The sequence below is a fragment of the Trachypithecus francoisi genome, unplaced genomic scaffold, assembly GCF_009764315.1.
Source record: "Trachypithecus francoisi isolate TF-2019V2 unplaced genomic scaffold, Tfra_2.0 Lachesis_group2, whole genome shotgun sequence".
Classification (NCBI taxonomy): Eukaryota; Metazoa; Chordata; class Mammalia; order Primates; family Cercopithecidae; genus Trachypithecus; species Trachypithecus francoisi.
In genome coordinates, this window is record NW_022681465.1 from 47969266 (window position 1) to 47986529 (window position 17264).

The following is a 17264-nucleotide window of genomic DNA, read 5'->3' on the forward strand; positions in this document are numbered from 1 at the left end:
TTATAGGAAATATAATGGTCACATTGAAAGTAAGCCATTAACCATTCCAAAGGATATTGACCTTCATCTAGAAACAAAATCAGTTACAGAAGTGGATACTTTAGGTAAGGGAAATCTTGGTAAAATGTTCTATAAATCTCAGTTTTATATTATGGTAGTGAAAGTACTTTCATTTTAATCATTAAGTCCATTATACAGAATAAGGAATCTTTCTAAGAACTTAGATGCTCAAATGACTTCATTTGAATTGAATTTCTTTTTTTGTTCACCTAACTTGTATTATTTTTCCTATTTTCGGAAGAGGCTAACTTACACAAGTTTATTATGCAGTTCCTGTTTATTAGATTGAGATCACAGTCAATTTTTATTATCTAGAATTCTAGACTTCCTTTTAATCTTTGTTTCAGCCTGCCCTTTTCTAATGTGGCTTGCAAAACTGCATTTGAAAGGTCTGGCCATGAGCAGCCCAGGGGTTGGGGTGCCTACTTTTATGCAGTTGAAAAATCGAGGACAACTTTTTACTACTCATGAACCTAATTACTAACAGCCTACTCCTGACCAGAAGACTTACCAATAACATAAAAAATCAACACATATTTTTTGTGTTATATGTATTATACACTGTATCATAACAATAAAGTAAGTTAGAGAAAAGAAAATGTTATTAAGAAAATCATAAGGGAGAAAAAATATATTTCCTATTAAGTGGAAGTGGATCATCATAAAAGTCTTCATCACTAGGATACTTTCAGTAGGCTGAGGAGGAGAAGGAAGAGGAGGGGTTGGTCTTGCTGGTCAGAGGTGGCAGAGGTGGAAGAGAATCTGCATATAAGTAGATGTGCGCAGTTCAAACTGTATTGTTCAAGGGTCAACTATATTTCTATTGATTTACCCATATTTAGAGTAATTCAATTTTATTCTCACATATATTAGAAAGGAAAATGGTTTTAGAATAATGAACTGGATTAGAAATCAGAAAAATTTACTTATTCAGGATTTACTTTCATCCATTTGTTATTTCCAAATAGGTCATTTAGTTTTCCTCCTATAAATTATAGAACTGTGGTGTCTCAATTATTGTAATTATATAATGACTACAATGATTCTAGTTTAAAATGATATTAATATGAAATTATTTGAATCCTAGAAGGAAAAAGCATCTGAGGTGATATAATTTAAAATACTGGTTTTTAAACTTTGGGATATATCAAAATCACTTGATGAGTTCTTTGAAATGGATTCTCTACTCCCATCCTTGAAGATTCAGTAAATGTAGAGTAGGTTTTGGGAATTTGCATTTTTAAAAGTGCTCCAAGTGATTTTGATTTTTGACTAGGTTTGAGAACCACTGGTTTATGTGATAAATGAAATGCATGTTTTTTAAAAATAATTTTGATAATGTCAAATAAGGTGTCATTATGTAATTTGACTCTTCTTGGGTTAAATCATACCACCATCAAAAAATTTTAAGAGGTCTAACATCTCAAATAGGATTATTTTATGATACAAGGTGGCTTCGAAATACGTGAAAGTTTATTATTACATCTGTAAAGGTTGTATGTATATGTAAAGCATGTCCTAGAACTAAAAAATATCAGTGAAGAGCAATATAAATCACTTGTCTAATATCATTTAGACTTTTTTTTTTTTTTTTTGAGACGGATGGCTGTAGTGCAGTGGCGTGATCTCGGCTCACTGCAAGCTCCACCTCCCAGGTTTATGCCATTGTCCTGCCTCAGCCTCCCGAGTAGCTGGGGTTACAGGTGCCTGCCACCACACCCAGCTAATTTTTTTGTACTTTTTAGTGGAGATGGGGTTTCACCATGTTAGCCAGGATGGTCTCGATCCCCTGACCTTGTGATCTGCCCACCTCAGCCTCCCAAAGTGCTAGGATTACAGGCGTGAGCCACCACGCCTGACCCGTTTAGACTTTTAAGACTGGTTATGTCTTCCTCTTTTTTCTTTTTAACTATTTTACATTCAACATTTAAAACATTTAAAGGCACTTTGACTTTTTGATTGGTAGTTGTCACATATGTTTCACTACTTCTATATGTGCTTACTTGTATAAAATGTTCATAGACACGTATAAATACAATAATATATAAACGTTCTTCCTGATTTTTAGTAGTTTTGACATTTTTACAAAGAATGTTTATTGAATAATTTGTCAGCTAGCTTTAATAAGATCTTAAAATTGTTGAGTATCAGACATTGTTATAATATTTTACTTGTATTACCCCATCCTCACAATTCTGAAGCAGGTAACTGTTACCAGTTTTTGTTTTTGTTTTTTTAACTCATTAGGAAGAAGAGTTAAATAACTTGGACAGGGTTACACACTGAATGTGGTACAGCCACTCAATGAGAACTAGGCTATTTTAATGAACTTAAAAAAAAAAAAAAAAACTGAATTTAGGGTATTGTAGCTTTAGCATGTAGTTTATGGAGTATTTGGTTTCACTTTTAGGATTTTGATAACTAGTCGCAAATGATACTCGTTTATCAACTGGTCATGTGGTCATGTAATATCAAGAGCATTTCCAGTTAACCAAAATAACAGGGAGATGTTCATATATGTTTGTAAGTTTTCGTAGTCATTTGTGAATGCATGTTGTATATGTGTGTTTAGGTGAAAGTACAGAGTTTTCTGTCTTCTTTTGACTTCAATATTTTATTAAAAGGCATATATATAATTGTATTATTGATTACACAAAGAATGTAACACTTGAGTTAAATAGCCAAGAATATATATAATTTGTACTTTCATGGAATGTATATATTATTGATGTCCCAATAATTATCATAAAAGTCTATCTTAATTTGTATTAACTATGTATTATAAGAACCTCTTAAAGAACATTAGAACTTTTGAATGTCACTTCACTGTTTGCTATGAGTGAGTTCCATGGAGGAAGTCCCTATGAGTATGGGTAGGTTTGGACAATTAGAATGCTTATTTAAATTATTGATAATAAAACTGAAAACCTTAAATGGATTTTGGTCTGTCCTTTCCATCCACTTCCCTGACCTTCCAGATAGAAAGCTCAGTATGGGTGATTTTTTTTTTTTCTTAGTGGGAGGAAGTGATTGAGGGTAAGCATCCTGTAACCACATCAGTATGTTTCAGGCTTATGTTCAGAAACTGTAGGTCAATCACAATAGAAGACCTAAAGCAGGGCTGGGGGCAGTGGCTCATGCCTATAATCCCACCTCTTTTGGAGGCCGAGGTGGGAGGATGACTTGAGCCCAGGAGTTTGAGAACAGCCGGGGCAATATAGTGAAATCATGTCTGTACAAAAAATTTAAAAATTAGCCAAGTTTGATGGTGTGCATCTGTAATCTCAGCTACTAGGAAAGTTGAGGTGGGAAGATTGTTTGAGCCCCAGAAGCTGAGGCTGCAGTGAGCTATGATCACACCGCTGCACTCTCAGAAAACCTAAAGCAGTTAACCTAAAAGTTAAAGTATGTTGAAGCAGATAAAGAGTGTTACAATAACTTGATGCAAATTTAAAAATCATAAAAGGATTTTGGATTATTAAAATGTTATGATCATCTTACAGAAATGGTATAAAATTTGGTTAGTTTTGATGCTACTTTTAATAGATCTTACTGTAAGTGATATTTTCAAAATACTTTTTCTATAAGAATGTTGTATCTTCAAGTGTAATTGTATTATATTTTATCACTAAAAACTGTCCAAAGCAATGCAGATCATTTTATTATGTGCCATAAGAACATCTGAATTGATGGTTATGTACATGATTTACTTCCACATTTTTAGGAGGCCTTCTAAAAAATGATGTTGATGTTTTGGACTACACTCTGGTAGAAGTAAACCAGAATACCTATGCCAACTGAGATGCAAAGGGTGATGGAATTATATTTACTTTCAAAGAATGTTAATTTCAATGTAAACTCTTAAGAATGGAATAGTTTGTTGAAGGGGTATGGTTTTATGGAAAATCAACAGACATTTTATAAACTTTTCTTGCAGAACAAAATAGGGTATAAGAGGTATATTTAGTTCATTATTTTTCTTGAGACAGAGTCTTGCTCTGTCACTCAGGTTGGAGTGCCATGGCGTGAACTCAGCTCACTGCAACCTCCGCCTCCCAGGTTCAAGCTCTTCTACCTCGGCCTCCCAAGTAGCTGGGACTACAGGCGCCTGCCACAACACCCGGCTAATTTTTGTATTTTTAGTAAAAACGGGGTTTTGCCGTGTTGGCCAGCCTAGTCTCGAACTCCTGACCTCAGGTGATCCGCCTGCCTTGGCCTCCCAAAGTGCTGGGGTCCAGCCTTGTTTATTATTTTAATCTGTAATATTTCATAGAATTACTAGTTTACAATTAGTACAGCCAATAATTGTAACATAAAGTTTAACTCTTACTTCACAGAAGTGAACAGTATAACTAAATTGTTGTGTTCCAGACTAAGTTGTTTTCTGAAGTGAAGGTATCATAGCTAGATATTTAAAAGAAAGCACTTATAATTTCTGTAAAAAATAGCTAATCAGTTAATACCAATAAATTTGCAATCATACTTTATCAACAACTTAAATTTAACTTTGGTAATCTTTTAAGGTTTATTTTAATTTGTGAGGTATTAAAATTTAGTTTTGGATGCTAACATCCTCGGTCTATTTTCTGCATTTTTAGATTCATATATTTATAAATCTTACATTGCAAATGAACAAATAAAGTCTAGCATATTTTAATTATAAATAGGTCCTCATAAGTTATTTATGAAAATTTAAGTGAAAGTTTTTTTTTTTTTCCAGCATTGCATTACTTTCCAGAATACCAGTGGCTGGTGGATTTCACAGTGGCTGCTACAGTTGTATATCTAGTAACTGAAGTCTACTACAATTTTATGAAGCCTACACAGGAAATGAATATCAGCTTAGTCTGGTGCCTGCTTGTTTTGTCTTTTGCAATGTATCCTTCAAAACATCATTAATATTAATTTATTTTGCAGATAACACCATTAGACCTCATCTCTGATTTGAGAAAGATTTTATGTCATTAGATAACTTTTCTTTATTGAAATCTTTTTTATGTAATTGAAAATATTTTCAAAGTAATAGAGTTAAATAATTTAAAAAGCTAAATGTAAGAAAAATGCCACTGCCCTGCTTTTCCTTTTTATCCAAGTCTAATGTCACAGAGACAACCACGTTCACCCCTTTTAGGCATTTATTTTGGGAATTCCTTCCTTGTGTTTAAATATTATGTGATAATGGTACTATTTATATATTACTGCACCTTTCTCCCTCTTCCCTTTTCTTCCCTTCCTTCATTCTCCCAAAATAGTTAGAGATAACATTTTATTAAATGTATACTCAGTTTTACCATGTTATGCCTATGAAAATATTATTAACAGCCAGGCATTATAGTGTATTATTACCTTCTGTAAATAATTTTTTATTTTTGTAATTGTGGAAACTATAAACTCTTCCACAGAATTGGTAGAACCTCAGTAGTTCAGATACTTCATTTCTGTTTTTTTCCCCATAGAAATATCCTCCTGGAGCCCTCAGTTTTCTAAACTTCAGTATAACTAATATCCTGTGACTTTCTTCACTGTCTTCCAAAAATTCCCTCTACCCGTTTCTGGATCTCATGATTTCCTCTTCCTTGGTTTATTCTTTTTTTTTTTTTTTTGGCAGAGCACATTCTCCTGTGGTGTCCTTAGAAAGGGTGCTAAATTTTTATTTTTAAATCTTGCTTGCCTGGAATTATCTTTATTTTTTCCCTCATACTTGATAGATAGATTGGCTCAGTAGAAAATTTTAAGAAAGAAATAGGTTTGCCTGGAGAATCTTGAAGTCTCTTGAGAAATTGGATGTCCTTTTGTTTTTCGTATATACCTATCCTTCCCCTAGTACATACACCCTTTGGAAGCTTTTTCTTTTTATTCTTCTGGTTTCTGATATTTTATCATTGATAGTGCTAAGTTCTAGATTTACCCTTTAAATCTGAAAACTCATGTCTTTTACTACTATTTTTGTTTTCTTATTTTTATTAAAATTAAATATGTTCCCCGCTCTTTTTTTTATTTCCATCTCTCTAGCGGCAACTTCTTCTAGCTCTTCTCTGTTTGTTTGATGCTTACTTTTATATTTGCATGTACTTCCAAGGCTATTCCTTGATTTTAATTTTAAGCTTAACTATTGCCATTTCACTTTGGAAATAAGGATTAAGCATGTATCTTTGGGCTGCCAGTTAACCACTGATCATTTTCTATTCATCTTCCACATATAGTAATGTCATGTTTATGCCATGATCATGTAAACACCACTTACAGATGAATAGTTAGTTGCCTTAATGTATTCAGAAATATCAAGTAATATGTCAATTTCATCTTGAGTAGAGTTCCTCCTGGAGCCCTCAGATAAGCCCCAGTCTAGATTGGTTGACCTTCCCACCTGATGTGCACCTATTCCCCTGGTATCACTCATTATCATCTTCTTGGAGATTCTCTTTGCATTTCCCTCAAATTGGAGCTCTTTTTAAAGATATTCTATGTCTACCTCCTACTTGATTTACTTTCTGATTTTGGTGGAGCATATTCTTCAGTGTCATCTTCAAAAAGGTTGCATGGGTACTGCATTTTTTGTGACCTTGCTCTTTTGAAAATATTTTAAATTTTCCCTAAAAATTAATTTTTCCTTTGGCTGAGAATGTAATTCCATGCTGAAAGTTATTCCCTTGATAATTTTGAAGGCATTATGTTTTTGTCTTTAAAGTTCCATTCTTACTCTTAAGAACTGAGCTGCCAATCCAATTTCTGATTTATTTTCTTTTTCTTTTGAGACAGGGTCTCACTGTGTTGCCTAAGCTGGAGTACAGTGGTGCAATCACATCTCTCTTTATTTTTTGTAGAGACAGGGTCTCCCCAGCTTGCCCAAGCTGGTGTCAACTCCTGGCCTCAAGGCTTCTCCTGCCTTGGCCTTCCAGAGTGCTGAGATTACAGGTGTGATCTATTGCGCCCAGGAATCTGATTTTTTTATAAGTTCTGTTTTTTGCTCTGTGTTATCATTACCATCTTTTTTTAGCTAGCCACCTGGTGTGCTAAAATTTTATGATGATATGCCATATTTAGGGTCTGTTTTCATCCCATGTTGGGACTTTACCAGTCTGTGAACTCATTTTCTTGAGTTCTAGAAAATTGTTTTGAATTATTTTATTCGTGTCTACAGCCATACCACCCTGGACACACCCACTCTCATCTGAATTATTTTATTGGTGGTTTTTCTCTTCTCTATTTTCTCTCTTTCTGGAATGCTTATTATTCAGATATTTCATCTCCTAGACTGGTTTCCCAAGAATGTCATCCTCTTTCTTGCATGTATATGTTTATGTTTATATTTTTATATTATTTGTTTTTCTGGGACATGTTCTTAACTTTCTTAACTTTTTATTGAGTTTATTATTTTGAATTTCTGCTATAATTTTTAATTTTCTTTTTTTTTTTCTGAGACGGAGTCTCGCTCTGTCTCCCAGGCTGGAGTGCAGTGGCCGGATCTCAGCTCACTGCAAGCTCCGCCTCCCGGGTTACGCCTCCCGGGTTTTCTCCTGCCTCAGCCTCCGGAGTAGCTGGGACTACAGGCGCCTGCCACTTCGCCCGGCTAGTTTTTTGTATCTTTTTAGTAGAGACGGGGTTTCACCGTGTTAGCCAGGATGGTCTCGATCTCCTGACCTTGTGATCCGCCCGTCTCGGCCTCCCAAAGTGCTGGGATTACAGGCTTGAGCCACTGCGCCTGGCCTAATTTTTAATTTTCACAGCCTCTTGTTCTTAACTTTCTTAACTTTTTATTGAGTTTATTATTTTGAATTTCTGCTATAATTTTTAATTTTCACAACCTCTTTTTCTTATGTTCCACTACCCCTTTGATGGAATTCTGCTCGTCTTATGGTTACATTATCTTCCCGTGTCTGTTTAAGATATTAATGATAGATTTTGTTAAGGTTTTTTTCTTTTGTCTGCCTAGTATCTTTTTACTCTGAGTTGCTTTTGTTTGGTTGCTGTCTTTCACATTGAAGGCTCTTAGAGAGCTCTAGTGACTGATGTTTGCCTGTCCGTAATTAAGTGTGAGACACTAAAAAACTGAATGGAAGCTCTGAGCACATGGTGAGGTAAGTTGCTGAATCATCTGGATAGGCCAGAGATTATCTTTTTACCCTCTCAGAAGCATAAACCTCCATACTTGCTTCAGATGTGGGCAGATTGAACTGGTTACTTTTAAAAAGTACTGATTTCATTAGTACTTATTTTTAATACCTCCTATTATTACTGCCCCCCCTCCCCCTGCCGCTGCCGCCACCACCACACACACATTCAGTAACCAGCACTTTCACCCTAGTGTAGAGAAGTATTTGTCATCTAACCAATTTCCTTATCCTTTTGGGGAGTTTGGCAGTAAAAAGGCAAATTTCTTCTTGGCTGTCCGATTGAGCTTCTTCATTCTGTTGAGCCTGCTTTCTAGCTTCCACAATTTTTTTGCTTTTTCTCTTACTTTATTCATGTTCCTTAAAACCAGATTCCTTTACCATCATTTTGGTGGGATTTAGGAAGAGATAAAAAGTAACTGATTTGCTTAATCTGTCTTAAAGACTGTTTTTTTTTTTTTTTTAGAGACTGTTTTTTTTTTTTTTAGAGTTTTTTTTTTTTTTAGAGACTGTTTTTTTTTTTTTTAGAGACATGGTCTTGCTCTGTTGCCCAGGCTGTAGTGCAGTGGTGTGATCATAGTTCACTGCAGCCTCTAACTCCTGAGCTCAAATGTTTCTCCCACCCCAGCCCTCCGAGTAACTGAGAGTACAGGCACGTGCCATCACAATTGGCTAGGTCTGGGAAGTCTTAATAACTGCAGTACAGACTTTTAATCTTCCTGTTTTATCCATTCATCAACCCTGTGTTTGAAGGTACCTCGTGTCTCCAGTACTTTTCCCAGGTTTCTGATGAACGAATTGGCTTTCTTCTTACTGAGTTCCTCCCCTTGCAGATCAAGTATAGCAGAGAAAGCTGAAACCTAATTGCTTTTCTCTATCCACTTAACATCTTCCAAAATTTTGTTGATTTCTTGTTTATTTACTTACTTACTAATTTTTGTCTCTTTTTCTATTCTCTATTCTTGAGGTTTTTGACTTTTTTATGTGCCTTGCTGAGTTAGATTGTGATAATGAGCAGAGGAAATGCATGTCTTACGTCTTAATATTTAACCGGAGACTGTAGCACTATCTTTTAAACTTGTTAAGTGGATACCATTTAAAATATGTGACATAATTTGACAGTTCATCACCAGTGTACTACCCTTCTGTTGCCTCTTTTGGATTGATTTAGGTATAATTTAGACTAGAAGAGCCAGAAAAAAGTCTTAAGAGTCAATATCCACAAAGTATGTAGTATACTGGGTAGAAATACTAATCATGTGTGTCATTTGAGAAACATCCTTAGATATCCAGTGTTGCAGTAACTCTAAGAGCAGTTTTTAAATTCAAGCTCATAAAATATTCCTGTTTAATTCTGTGGTATTAAATACGTGAAAATAACAATCAGAATAAAGACCTATCCCTAGACATCAAGTCATATAAAACACATCAAAAATATTTTCCCATGATAATTAGCACGAGCTGATTATATGTCATGTTACTTTTTTTGTACTTCAGTGAGTTCTCATGTTCTCCAAAATACTGCCCTTTGTTGTTTTTTTCCCCAGAGACAAGGTCTCACTCTATCGCTCAAGCTGTGGTGCAGTTGCACAGTCCTAACTCACCGTATCCTTGAGCTCCTGGGCTCAAGTAATCCTCCTGCCTCAGCCTCCAAAGTAGCTAGGACTACAGTTGCACCCAGCTAATTTTTGATTTTTATAGAGATGGGATCTCACTATGTTATCCAGGCTAGTCTTAAACTCCTGGCCTCAAGCCATCCTCCTGCCTCGGCCTCCCAAAACACTGGGATTACAGGTATGAGTCTCTGTTCCCTACCAGTATTGCTTATTATTGAATATTCTTTTCTTCACTTTCTTCATGGCTAACACATATGTGGGAACTCATATACTTGATTTGCAGTTTTATTTTAATGTGATTGAGCCCTTGATATATACCTACCAGATAAATTAGAAAAATATGCTTTTTAATAGCTATTCATATTGTTTATGTGAGTAAATTTTATGTTTCATTTTACTCTCTAACGTCTAATAATGCAGGAGCAAAGGTCCAACACAGCCTTTAGCACTGAACTGACTTTGCTTCGTTTTAAGTAATGCATTTGTGAAAGGCATCAAACAGTAACATCTCTGCAGGAATCCTGTAGCTGGCTGTCTCCCTATCCCAGAGAGGACAGAAAGTGCTGAAGAGTTTACAGGCCAGGCTACTTTCTGTCAGCTTTGATACTCCACAAAGAGGGTGGGGAAGAAGGCAGTAAAATTGTGTGTATGCTTGGGTATGTGATTTTTTTGTTGTTGTTCAAACCTGTAGCATGTGATGAAGTTATCTACCACCTTTAAAGGCATATAGGAGACCAGAATTAAATTCCAGATATCCAGATTAACGCCAGAGAGAAATAAGTTTACAGCCTATCTTTTTATCTTTAGATAGGCTGGAATATAGCTGAAGTAACCCCCGTCTGGCTTCTCTTTGTTTTCTTATTGTATGTGCCTACTTATTAGTCAAACACATGTCTCCATTGATTACATAGGACAATAGCTTTGCTTAATTCCATAGTCATACATACCTCAGTTAATTCAGAAATTCTCTGCAGTTGTTACTGATGAAATGTTCTTTGTTAAAATGGTCCCCAAATTAAATGGTCCCCAGAATTAAAATGGTCCCCAAATTAGACACATACAACTTTAAAAATCAGTTCTCTTTAAGGAAGAAAATTATTTAATTTCCATGATTATTTTTTTTCTTTCCCCCATCACTTATATGTGACATAAATAGGACAGCAAATTATGCTTTCTACAGAATCTTAAAAGTTCTAAAAGCACAGGAATGACTTTTTAAAATTTCACACTAAAACCTTGAACCCTGAAACCTAGAACTAAGTCTTCTCTTGTCATCAGCTCTGCTTTCTGCTTTACCTGAGGTGTTCAGGCATCTCAGCCATCAGAGCTGCTTTGAATCTCACTCCTAAAGCCAAACTAATTCTCAGCTCTACTCTACTTTCTTTCTCATTTGTAATTCTAACCATTTTCTCTGACCAAGTCTGTGTGTTCCCCTTCCATTTATGCCAAGTTATATGTTATGGGGAAGGAAAAAGGTAAAGAAACCCTTGCAATGAGGATGGAGTATTTCTAGTAAATGTCTTTCCTGTATGATGGCCCATGAAGTCTTAGAGTCACTGTAGAAATGTGTACTGATTTTATGGATATGAAGCATATCATTTTCACTTATGAAAAAATGAAAAGTAAAAAGGTAAAAATATGGCTTGCAAAGCCAGAGGTCCTTCGGTGGAAGTAAAACTTTAAAGAATGAAAATATTCTACAATGTATAGATTTTTTTTCCCCAAGAACTTTTCTTAGAAATAAGCTGTAGCACAGAGAGTAATACTGAGTCAATTATGTGAATTTGAGTGAGAAGAAAGCTATTCTACAAAGAGTGATAAAGCTTCTCAGTAGTCCTATTATATTTGGTTAAAGACCTGGATCATTAGTCACATTTCCACAGTGCTTGTATTTTGCAATGTGGAGGTTTAAGGTACAAAACCCTATTATGTATGTTTTCATGGCTATGTTAAAATTTTAATTTTCTTTCGTTGCCAGGCATACAAATTTTATGCAAAGCTAAAAACTGTGACTAGTTTAAGTTAAAAATAAATTCTAAAGTTTTCTGGTTTAATATTCAGTTCTGTATGTAGATTTGTATATTAAAGGTCAACAAATGTTGCATTTATTTGCTGTGGGAAATAGACAACTACAACAAACTAGTATAACTTAGTCACCATTTCTAAATTCCTTCAAAGGCTCTAAGTTACTGTATTCTTTTATTTACAAAAGTGTTCTGCTTTAGATTAATAAGGAAAAACAAAACATTTAATCCTGAAGTAAACTATAAGATTTCAGTTTTAGTGAGAAAAAGAATGAAACTCAGAGTTATTGAATCTGAGCCAAGGTACTTGTTTTATGTTGAAAATTTGTATATGGCATGTTATATCAAAGCCTGTTTGTTGTATGAACTTGGAGATTTTTTTGTGACATTAATGCTGTCTTATTACTCAGATTTCAAGACAAAAACCTAGAATTAAATAGGAGTTTGGGGTAATAGGACATTATTTCTATTTATTAATTTATAATTGAGTCTGACTTTGCTCTTTTAGCTGCAAAGTGATTTTTTTTTTCTTCTGAAACTAAAAGATAGTTTTCTTTTGTATTTTAAATAAAGGTTGTATATTATGCTTTCAGAAATTTTTGGCTATTATTTCTCTTCACAGTCTGGTTAGGTTGAGGCTGGCTCTAAGCTTTTTTTGTGGAATGGCATTTTAAACATGCACGATGCTTTTTTGCGTATATCTAAGGGAATTTTAGGTTCTTTTTCTCTATAAAGTAATGGAACCTGCATATCTAAGAAAGGATGAAAAATATTTTAGTTTAAAATTATTTTTGTTAAAAAAATTTTTTTAACTTTGGAAGATACGATCATATTATTTTTAAGACTTTTTTACTTAATAGGTCATTAGGATTAATGTACTTAGTTTTCAGTGTATATGTGTAATAAGTTCTTGGTATAGTTTGTAGGTTTCTTTGCAATGTAGAATGTGAAGTATAATGTATTTTGAGTATTTTAGTTGCCTTTTCTTATGGAAAAACAAAGGTGGAAGATTTAATTATTTGAATAGAAAAAAATTAGGGATTTTATTTAGTAGCGATGGTCAGAAAAACAATAGAATCTTTTTTCACAGAACAGAAAAACTCAGTTTGCATAAAAATCACTTAGTTGAATGGAAATATGTTCCATTTTAAAGAGGTAATTATAAATTTGTGAAAGTTTTTTGAGAAATCTCTATTTACTATTGTGTAGTAGCAACAAAATATTTCTTCTTGGAATATGGGTCTATTTCTTTTCTTCTCAAAAGAGCATTGATAAAATATCTTTGAACAATCTTGGGATGTTAGCGTGTAGACTGTTTTTTTAATTTGAGAATTGGGCCTTTAAAGCAGTTTATAAACTAAGTTGAAACATAATGGTACTTTTTTTTTTTTTTTTTTTTGAGACGGAGTCTGGCTCTGTCACCCAGGCTAGAGTGAGTGCAGTGGCGGGATCTCAGCTCACTGCAAGCTCCTCCTCTCGGGTTTACGCCATTCTCCTGCGTCAGCCTCCGGAGTAGCTGGGACTACAGGCGCCCGCCACCTCGCCTGGCTAGTTTTTTTTTTTTTTTTTGTATTTTTTAGTAGAGAGGGGGTTTCACCGTGTTAGCCAGGATGGTCTCGATCTCCTGACCTTGTGATCCGCCCTTCTCGGCCTCCCAAAGTGCTGGGATTACAGGTTTGAGCCACCGCGCCCGGCCTGAAGTCCTGATCTTGGCATATTGCAGCCTCAGCCTCCTGAGTTCGAGTGAGTCTCGTACCTCAGCCTCCTGAGTAGCTGGGACTATAGGCCACCACACCTGGCTAATTTTTTGTATTTTTGGTAGAGACGGTGTTTCACCACATTGCCCAGGCTGGTCATGAATTTCTGAGCTCAGGCAATTTGCTCACCTTGACCTCCCAAGGTGCTAGGATTACAGGTGTGAGCCACCGGACCCAGCCCATAATAGTACTTTTATAAGTATATGTTATTTAAGTTGTTATTCTAAATCTGAGAGAAATTTGCCATTTTAGACCTAAAAATTGAAACTGTTTATCATTTGGAAGCTTATCTTCAGCTTGAAGGTAAACCTCCTGAGGAAATTGTACTACCTGTCCTTGACTTTTCTTTCCTATTACAATTTAATGTCTTTATTTCTTGATTTGTTGAAATGTTTTGGTGGCGCTTTCTGCTAAAGCATGCGTATGGGGTAGGTAGCTATTTTTAGACTTGGCAGTTTTGAAAGTTAATTTTATACTCATGCTGTTGTTGGCATTTGGTTGGTTATAGAATTCTGGATTATCCATATTTTTCTCCATAATTTTGAAGGCATTGCTCCATTGTCCTCAACCTTGCAAAATGCTATTAAGAATTACTTATGGTGGGCCCGGCGCGGTAGCTCAAGCCTGTAATCCCCGCACTTTGGGAGGCCGAGACGGGCGGATCACATGGTCAGGAGATCGAGACCATCCTGGCTAACACGGTGAAACCCCGTCTCTATTTAAAAAATACGAAAAACTAGCCGGGCGAGGTGGCGGGCGCCTGTAGTCCCAGCTACTCGGGAGGCTGAGGCAGGAGAATGGCGTAAACCCGGGAGATGGAGCTTGCAGTGGGCTGAGATCCCGCCACTGTACTCCAGCCTGGGTGACAGAGTGAGACTCTGTCTCAAAAAAAAAAAAAAGTTATTTATGGTGATATTTAATCTTTTGCATATACCTAATTTTGCTTTATTGTTCTTCTGAGGAAACTTTTACAGTTGTCTCTTGGTTGGTCTTGTTTCTGAAGGTTCATGATGATGTACCTCATGAGGATCTTTTTTACTTCTTTGTGGTGGGCTTTTGGTAGGCTCTTTAATTTGGAAACATCAAGTTTAGAAAATTTCTTTGATTATGTCTTTGAGAATTTCTTCTCTCCCTCCACTCCCATTTTCTTTCTCTGTCTCACTTTTGTTAGTCAGATGTTGTATATTCTGGATTAACCTCTCATCAACTTTTTTCTTTTTTTCTTTTCTTTTTTTTTTTTTTTTTTTTTTGACAGAATCTTGCTCTGTTACCAGGCTGGCGTGCAGTGGTGCGATCTCGGCTCACTGCAACGTCCATGTCCTGGATTCAAGCAATTCTCCTTCCTCAGCCTCCTGAGTTAGCTGGGATTACAGGCGCCCACCACCTTGCCCGGCTGATTTTTGTATGTTCAGTAGAGACGGGATTTTGCTCTGTTGGCCAGGCTGGTCTTGAACTCCTAACCCCAGGTGATCCGCACACCTCAGCCTCCCAAAGTGCTGGAATTACAGGTGTGAGCCACCATGCCTGGCCTTGTCTTACTTTTCATTTTGTCTTTTTGTTCTGCTTGATGGAACTTTTGATTTTTTTTTTCTTATTTTTCCTGTCCTGTTTCTTGTTGATGCCTAACCATTCCTTTTTCATAGCATCCTGCTCTTATTTCAAAGATGCATTTATCTTTGTCTAGCTTTATGAAATACACATATCCTATGTTTATAAATATCTCTAAATAAAAATGTGTGTATCTGTTTCTGTATATATAGTTATATATCTAAACTTCATTCTGCTGCCTTTATCATCTCTTTTTTTCTTGAAGTTACTTTTTTTCTGTTGCCGATTTTAGCTCTTTCTTTTTTTAAATAAGATGTGATGCTCTAATACAGATATTGCCTAACTATGACTTGCAGTATCTGGGTTGCAGCCTGTTTTTGTACAGCTCTTGAGCTAAGAATGGCTTTTTAACCTTGTTAAAGTATTAGTGGAACAAAGTAGGCAGAAGAATATGCTACAGAGACTACATATGGACCACAAAGCCTAAAGTATTTACTATCTGGTCTTTTATAGAAAATGTTTTCCAATTCCTTTTTTAATGTCTGAGGATTCCTTTCATTTTTAAGAGATGGCCGCTAAAAGCTGATTGGAAGCTCTGTATATAATTAGGGCTTGGTTAGTTTCACTAAAGAATAACTTGATAATACTAAAGCCAGCTTTATTTTAGGTAGCCCAAAGTGTCATTGTTTATTGGTCTTTTCCTTGAGGCCTTTCAGTTTCTCTAGAGGAGAATCTCTTAATCTCCTGCCTGGAGTGTACAAACTTGCTACACGTTTCCAAGATGAGTACTACCTTTTTGAGTGTAGACTTTCACCTGATCATCCTGTTTTTGATGCAGTTGACTAAATCTGTACTCTCCTGTGCCTCAGGTTCAGTTTCTTCAGAGGCAAAAATCTTAGTCTTCTGCTGGAGTCAGAGTGGTCTGGCTGCATAGAAAGGCAATCAGTGGAGAGTTGTGAGCCCAGTTGCCACTTACATAGAAGTCAGTGCACACCACATCACTGCCTGTATACGTCTTAATCTTGTACCTCTTAAATTAAATTATCGAATTTTAAAGATTTAAACACAATCAGGAATGGTATCGTTATCTGTTTGTATTGTATTGATCCATATGTTTTTGTATACATTCCCATAGTTTTGGTATTACATGTTAAATATTTAATTCAGTTATCTAGAAAACATTTTGTTGCTGAGAACTAGGAAGACTTAATCTTTGATTTTCAAAATAACCCTGTGAGATTGTGGATTATGGTGGCGACATTTTACAAATTAAGAAACTGAGACACGGAGAAATTGATTTTCATGTGGAAGATCACGTAGTTTAGTAAGAGTAGAACGAGGATTAAGCCAAACACTCTAGGTCTAGAGAATGCTTTCTTTACAACTTGGTCACACTATAGTTTAAAATAGTATATTGATTACATGGCAAGTAAATTATATTAATAAGTGATACAATAAGTTCAAAAGAGGAAAAGAATGGCCTCAGCTGAGAAGGTAATGGTAAGTATCATGAAAGATGTGGAGCTTTTGTTGAGTCTTGGATTAGGTAGGAGGAGGGAAGCGGGCAGTTCAGATGATAGATTATGATCGAAGACAGTGTAGTGATGACACTCAGGAGATGGTAAGTACACTATTCTGATTAAGGTGAAGATTTGGGGACTATGGAATGAAAACTTGAACTTGTGGGTGTGGCTAGATCATAGTATTACATATGGGTTATTGGGAGATGGTGTTCTAATATGGAACTCAATAAATAATTTGGTTTTTAAGATTTATCCAGTATGCAATATGAAGTGAGGATGCAGTGATTATACCATTTTAGGCATTTGTGGTGTGGGACTGTAAAGCATTAGTGATAAGTGCAAGACCATGCTTCATGTCTGGATCAGATTGCATATAATTTTGTTTTCCTTTAGTGTTGACATATTTTGTAATTTCAGTATTCTAGGATAACAAAGTGCAGTGGTAGGTGTAATTTTTGGGAAATTTTATTCTGATGATTTGGTACCACTTTTGGCCAAAGATACTATTTTGTTTTTCAGTCTAAGAAAAGAAGTTGGAAATTGTCTCCTTATAGATTCTAGTAAACATTTTCAGTAAAAATAAAACAGTGTTTTTCAAACCTGGGTTTAAGGCATTTAGGCTATT

General features: G+C 35.5%; 1 protein-coding gene across 10 annotated transcripts in view; it reads left to right on the forward strand.

Annotated features, from left to right (window-relative positions):
* TMEM161B (transmembrane protein 161B) overlaps positions 1–17264 on the forward strand; it is a 75507-nt gene that overhangs the window by 44619 nt on the left and 13624 nt on the right. For 5 of the 10 annotated variants that reach the window (XM_033179189.1, XM_033179195.1, XM_033179193.1 and 2 more), the window contains 2 exons: positions 7–104; positions 4781–4937. In XM_033179189.1, the coding sequence (XP_033035080.1) occupies positions 4873–4937 (65 nt within the window). In that variant the 5' untranslated portion in view covers positions 7–104; positions 4781–4872. Of the gene's footprint in view, positions 1–6; positions 105–3784; positions 3872–4780; positions 4938–17264 lie in introns of all 10 variants that reach the window. The other 5 variants (XM_033179191.1, XM_033179196.1, XM_033179194.1 and 2 more) reach the window with 2 other exon arrangements.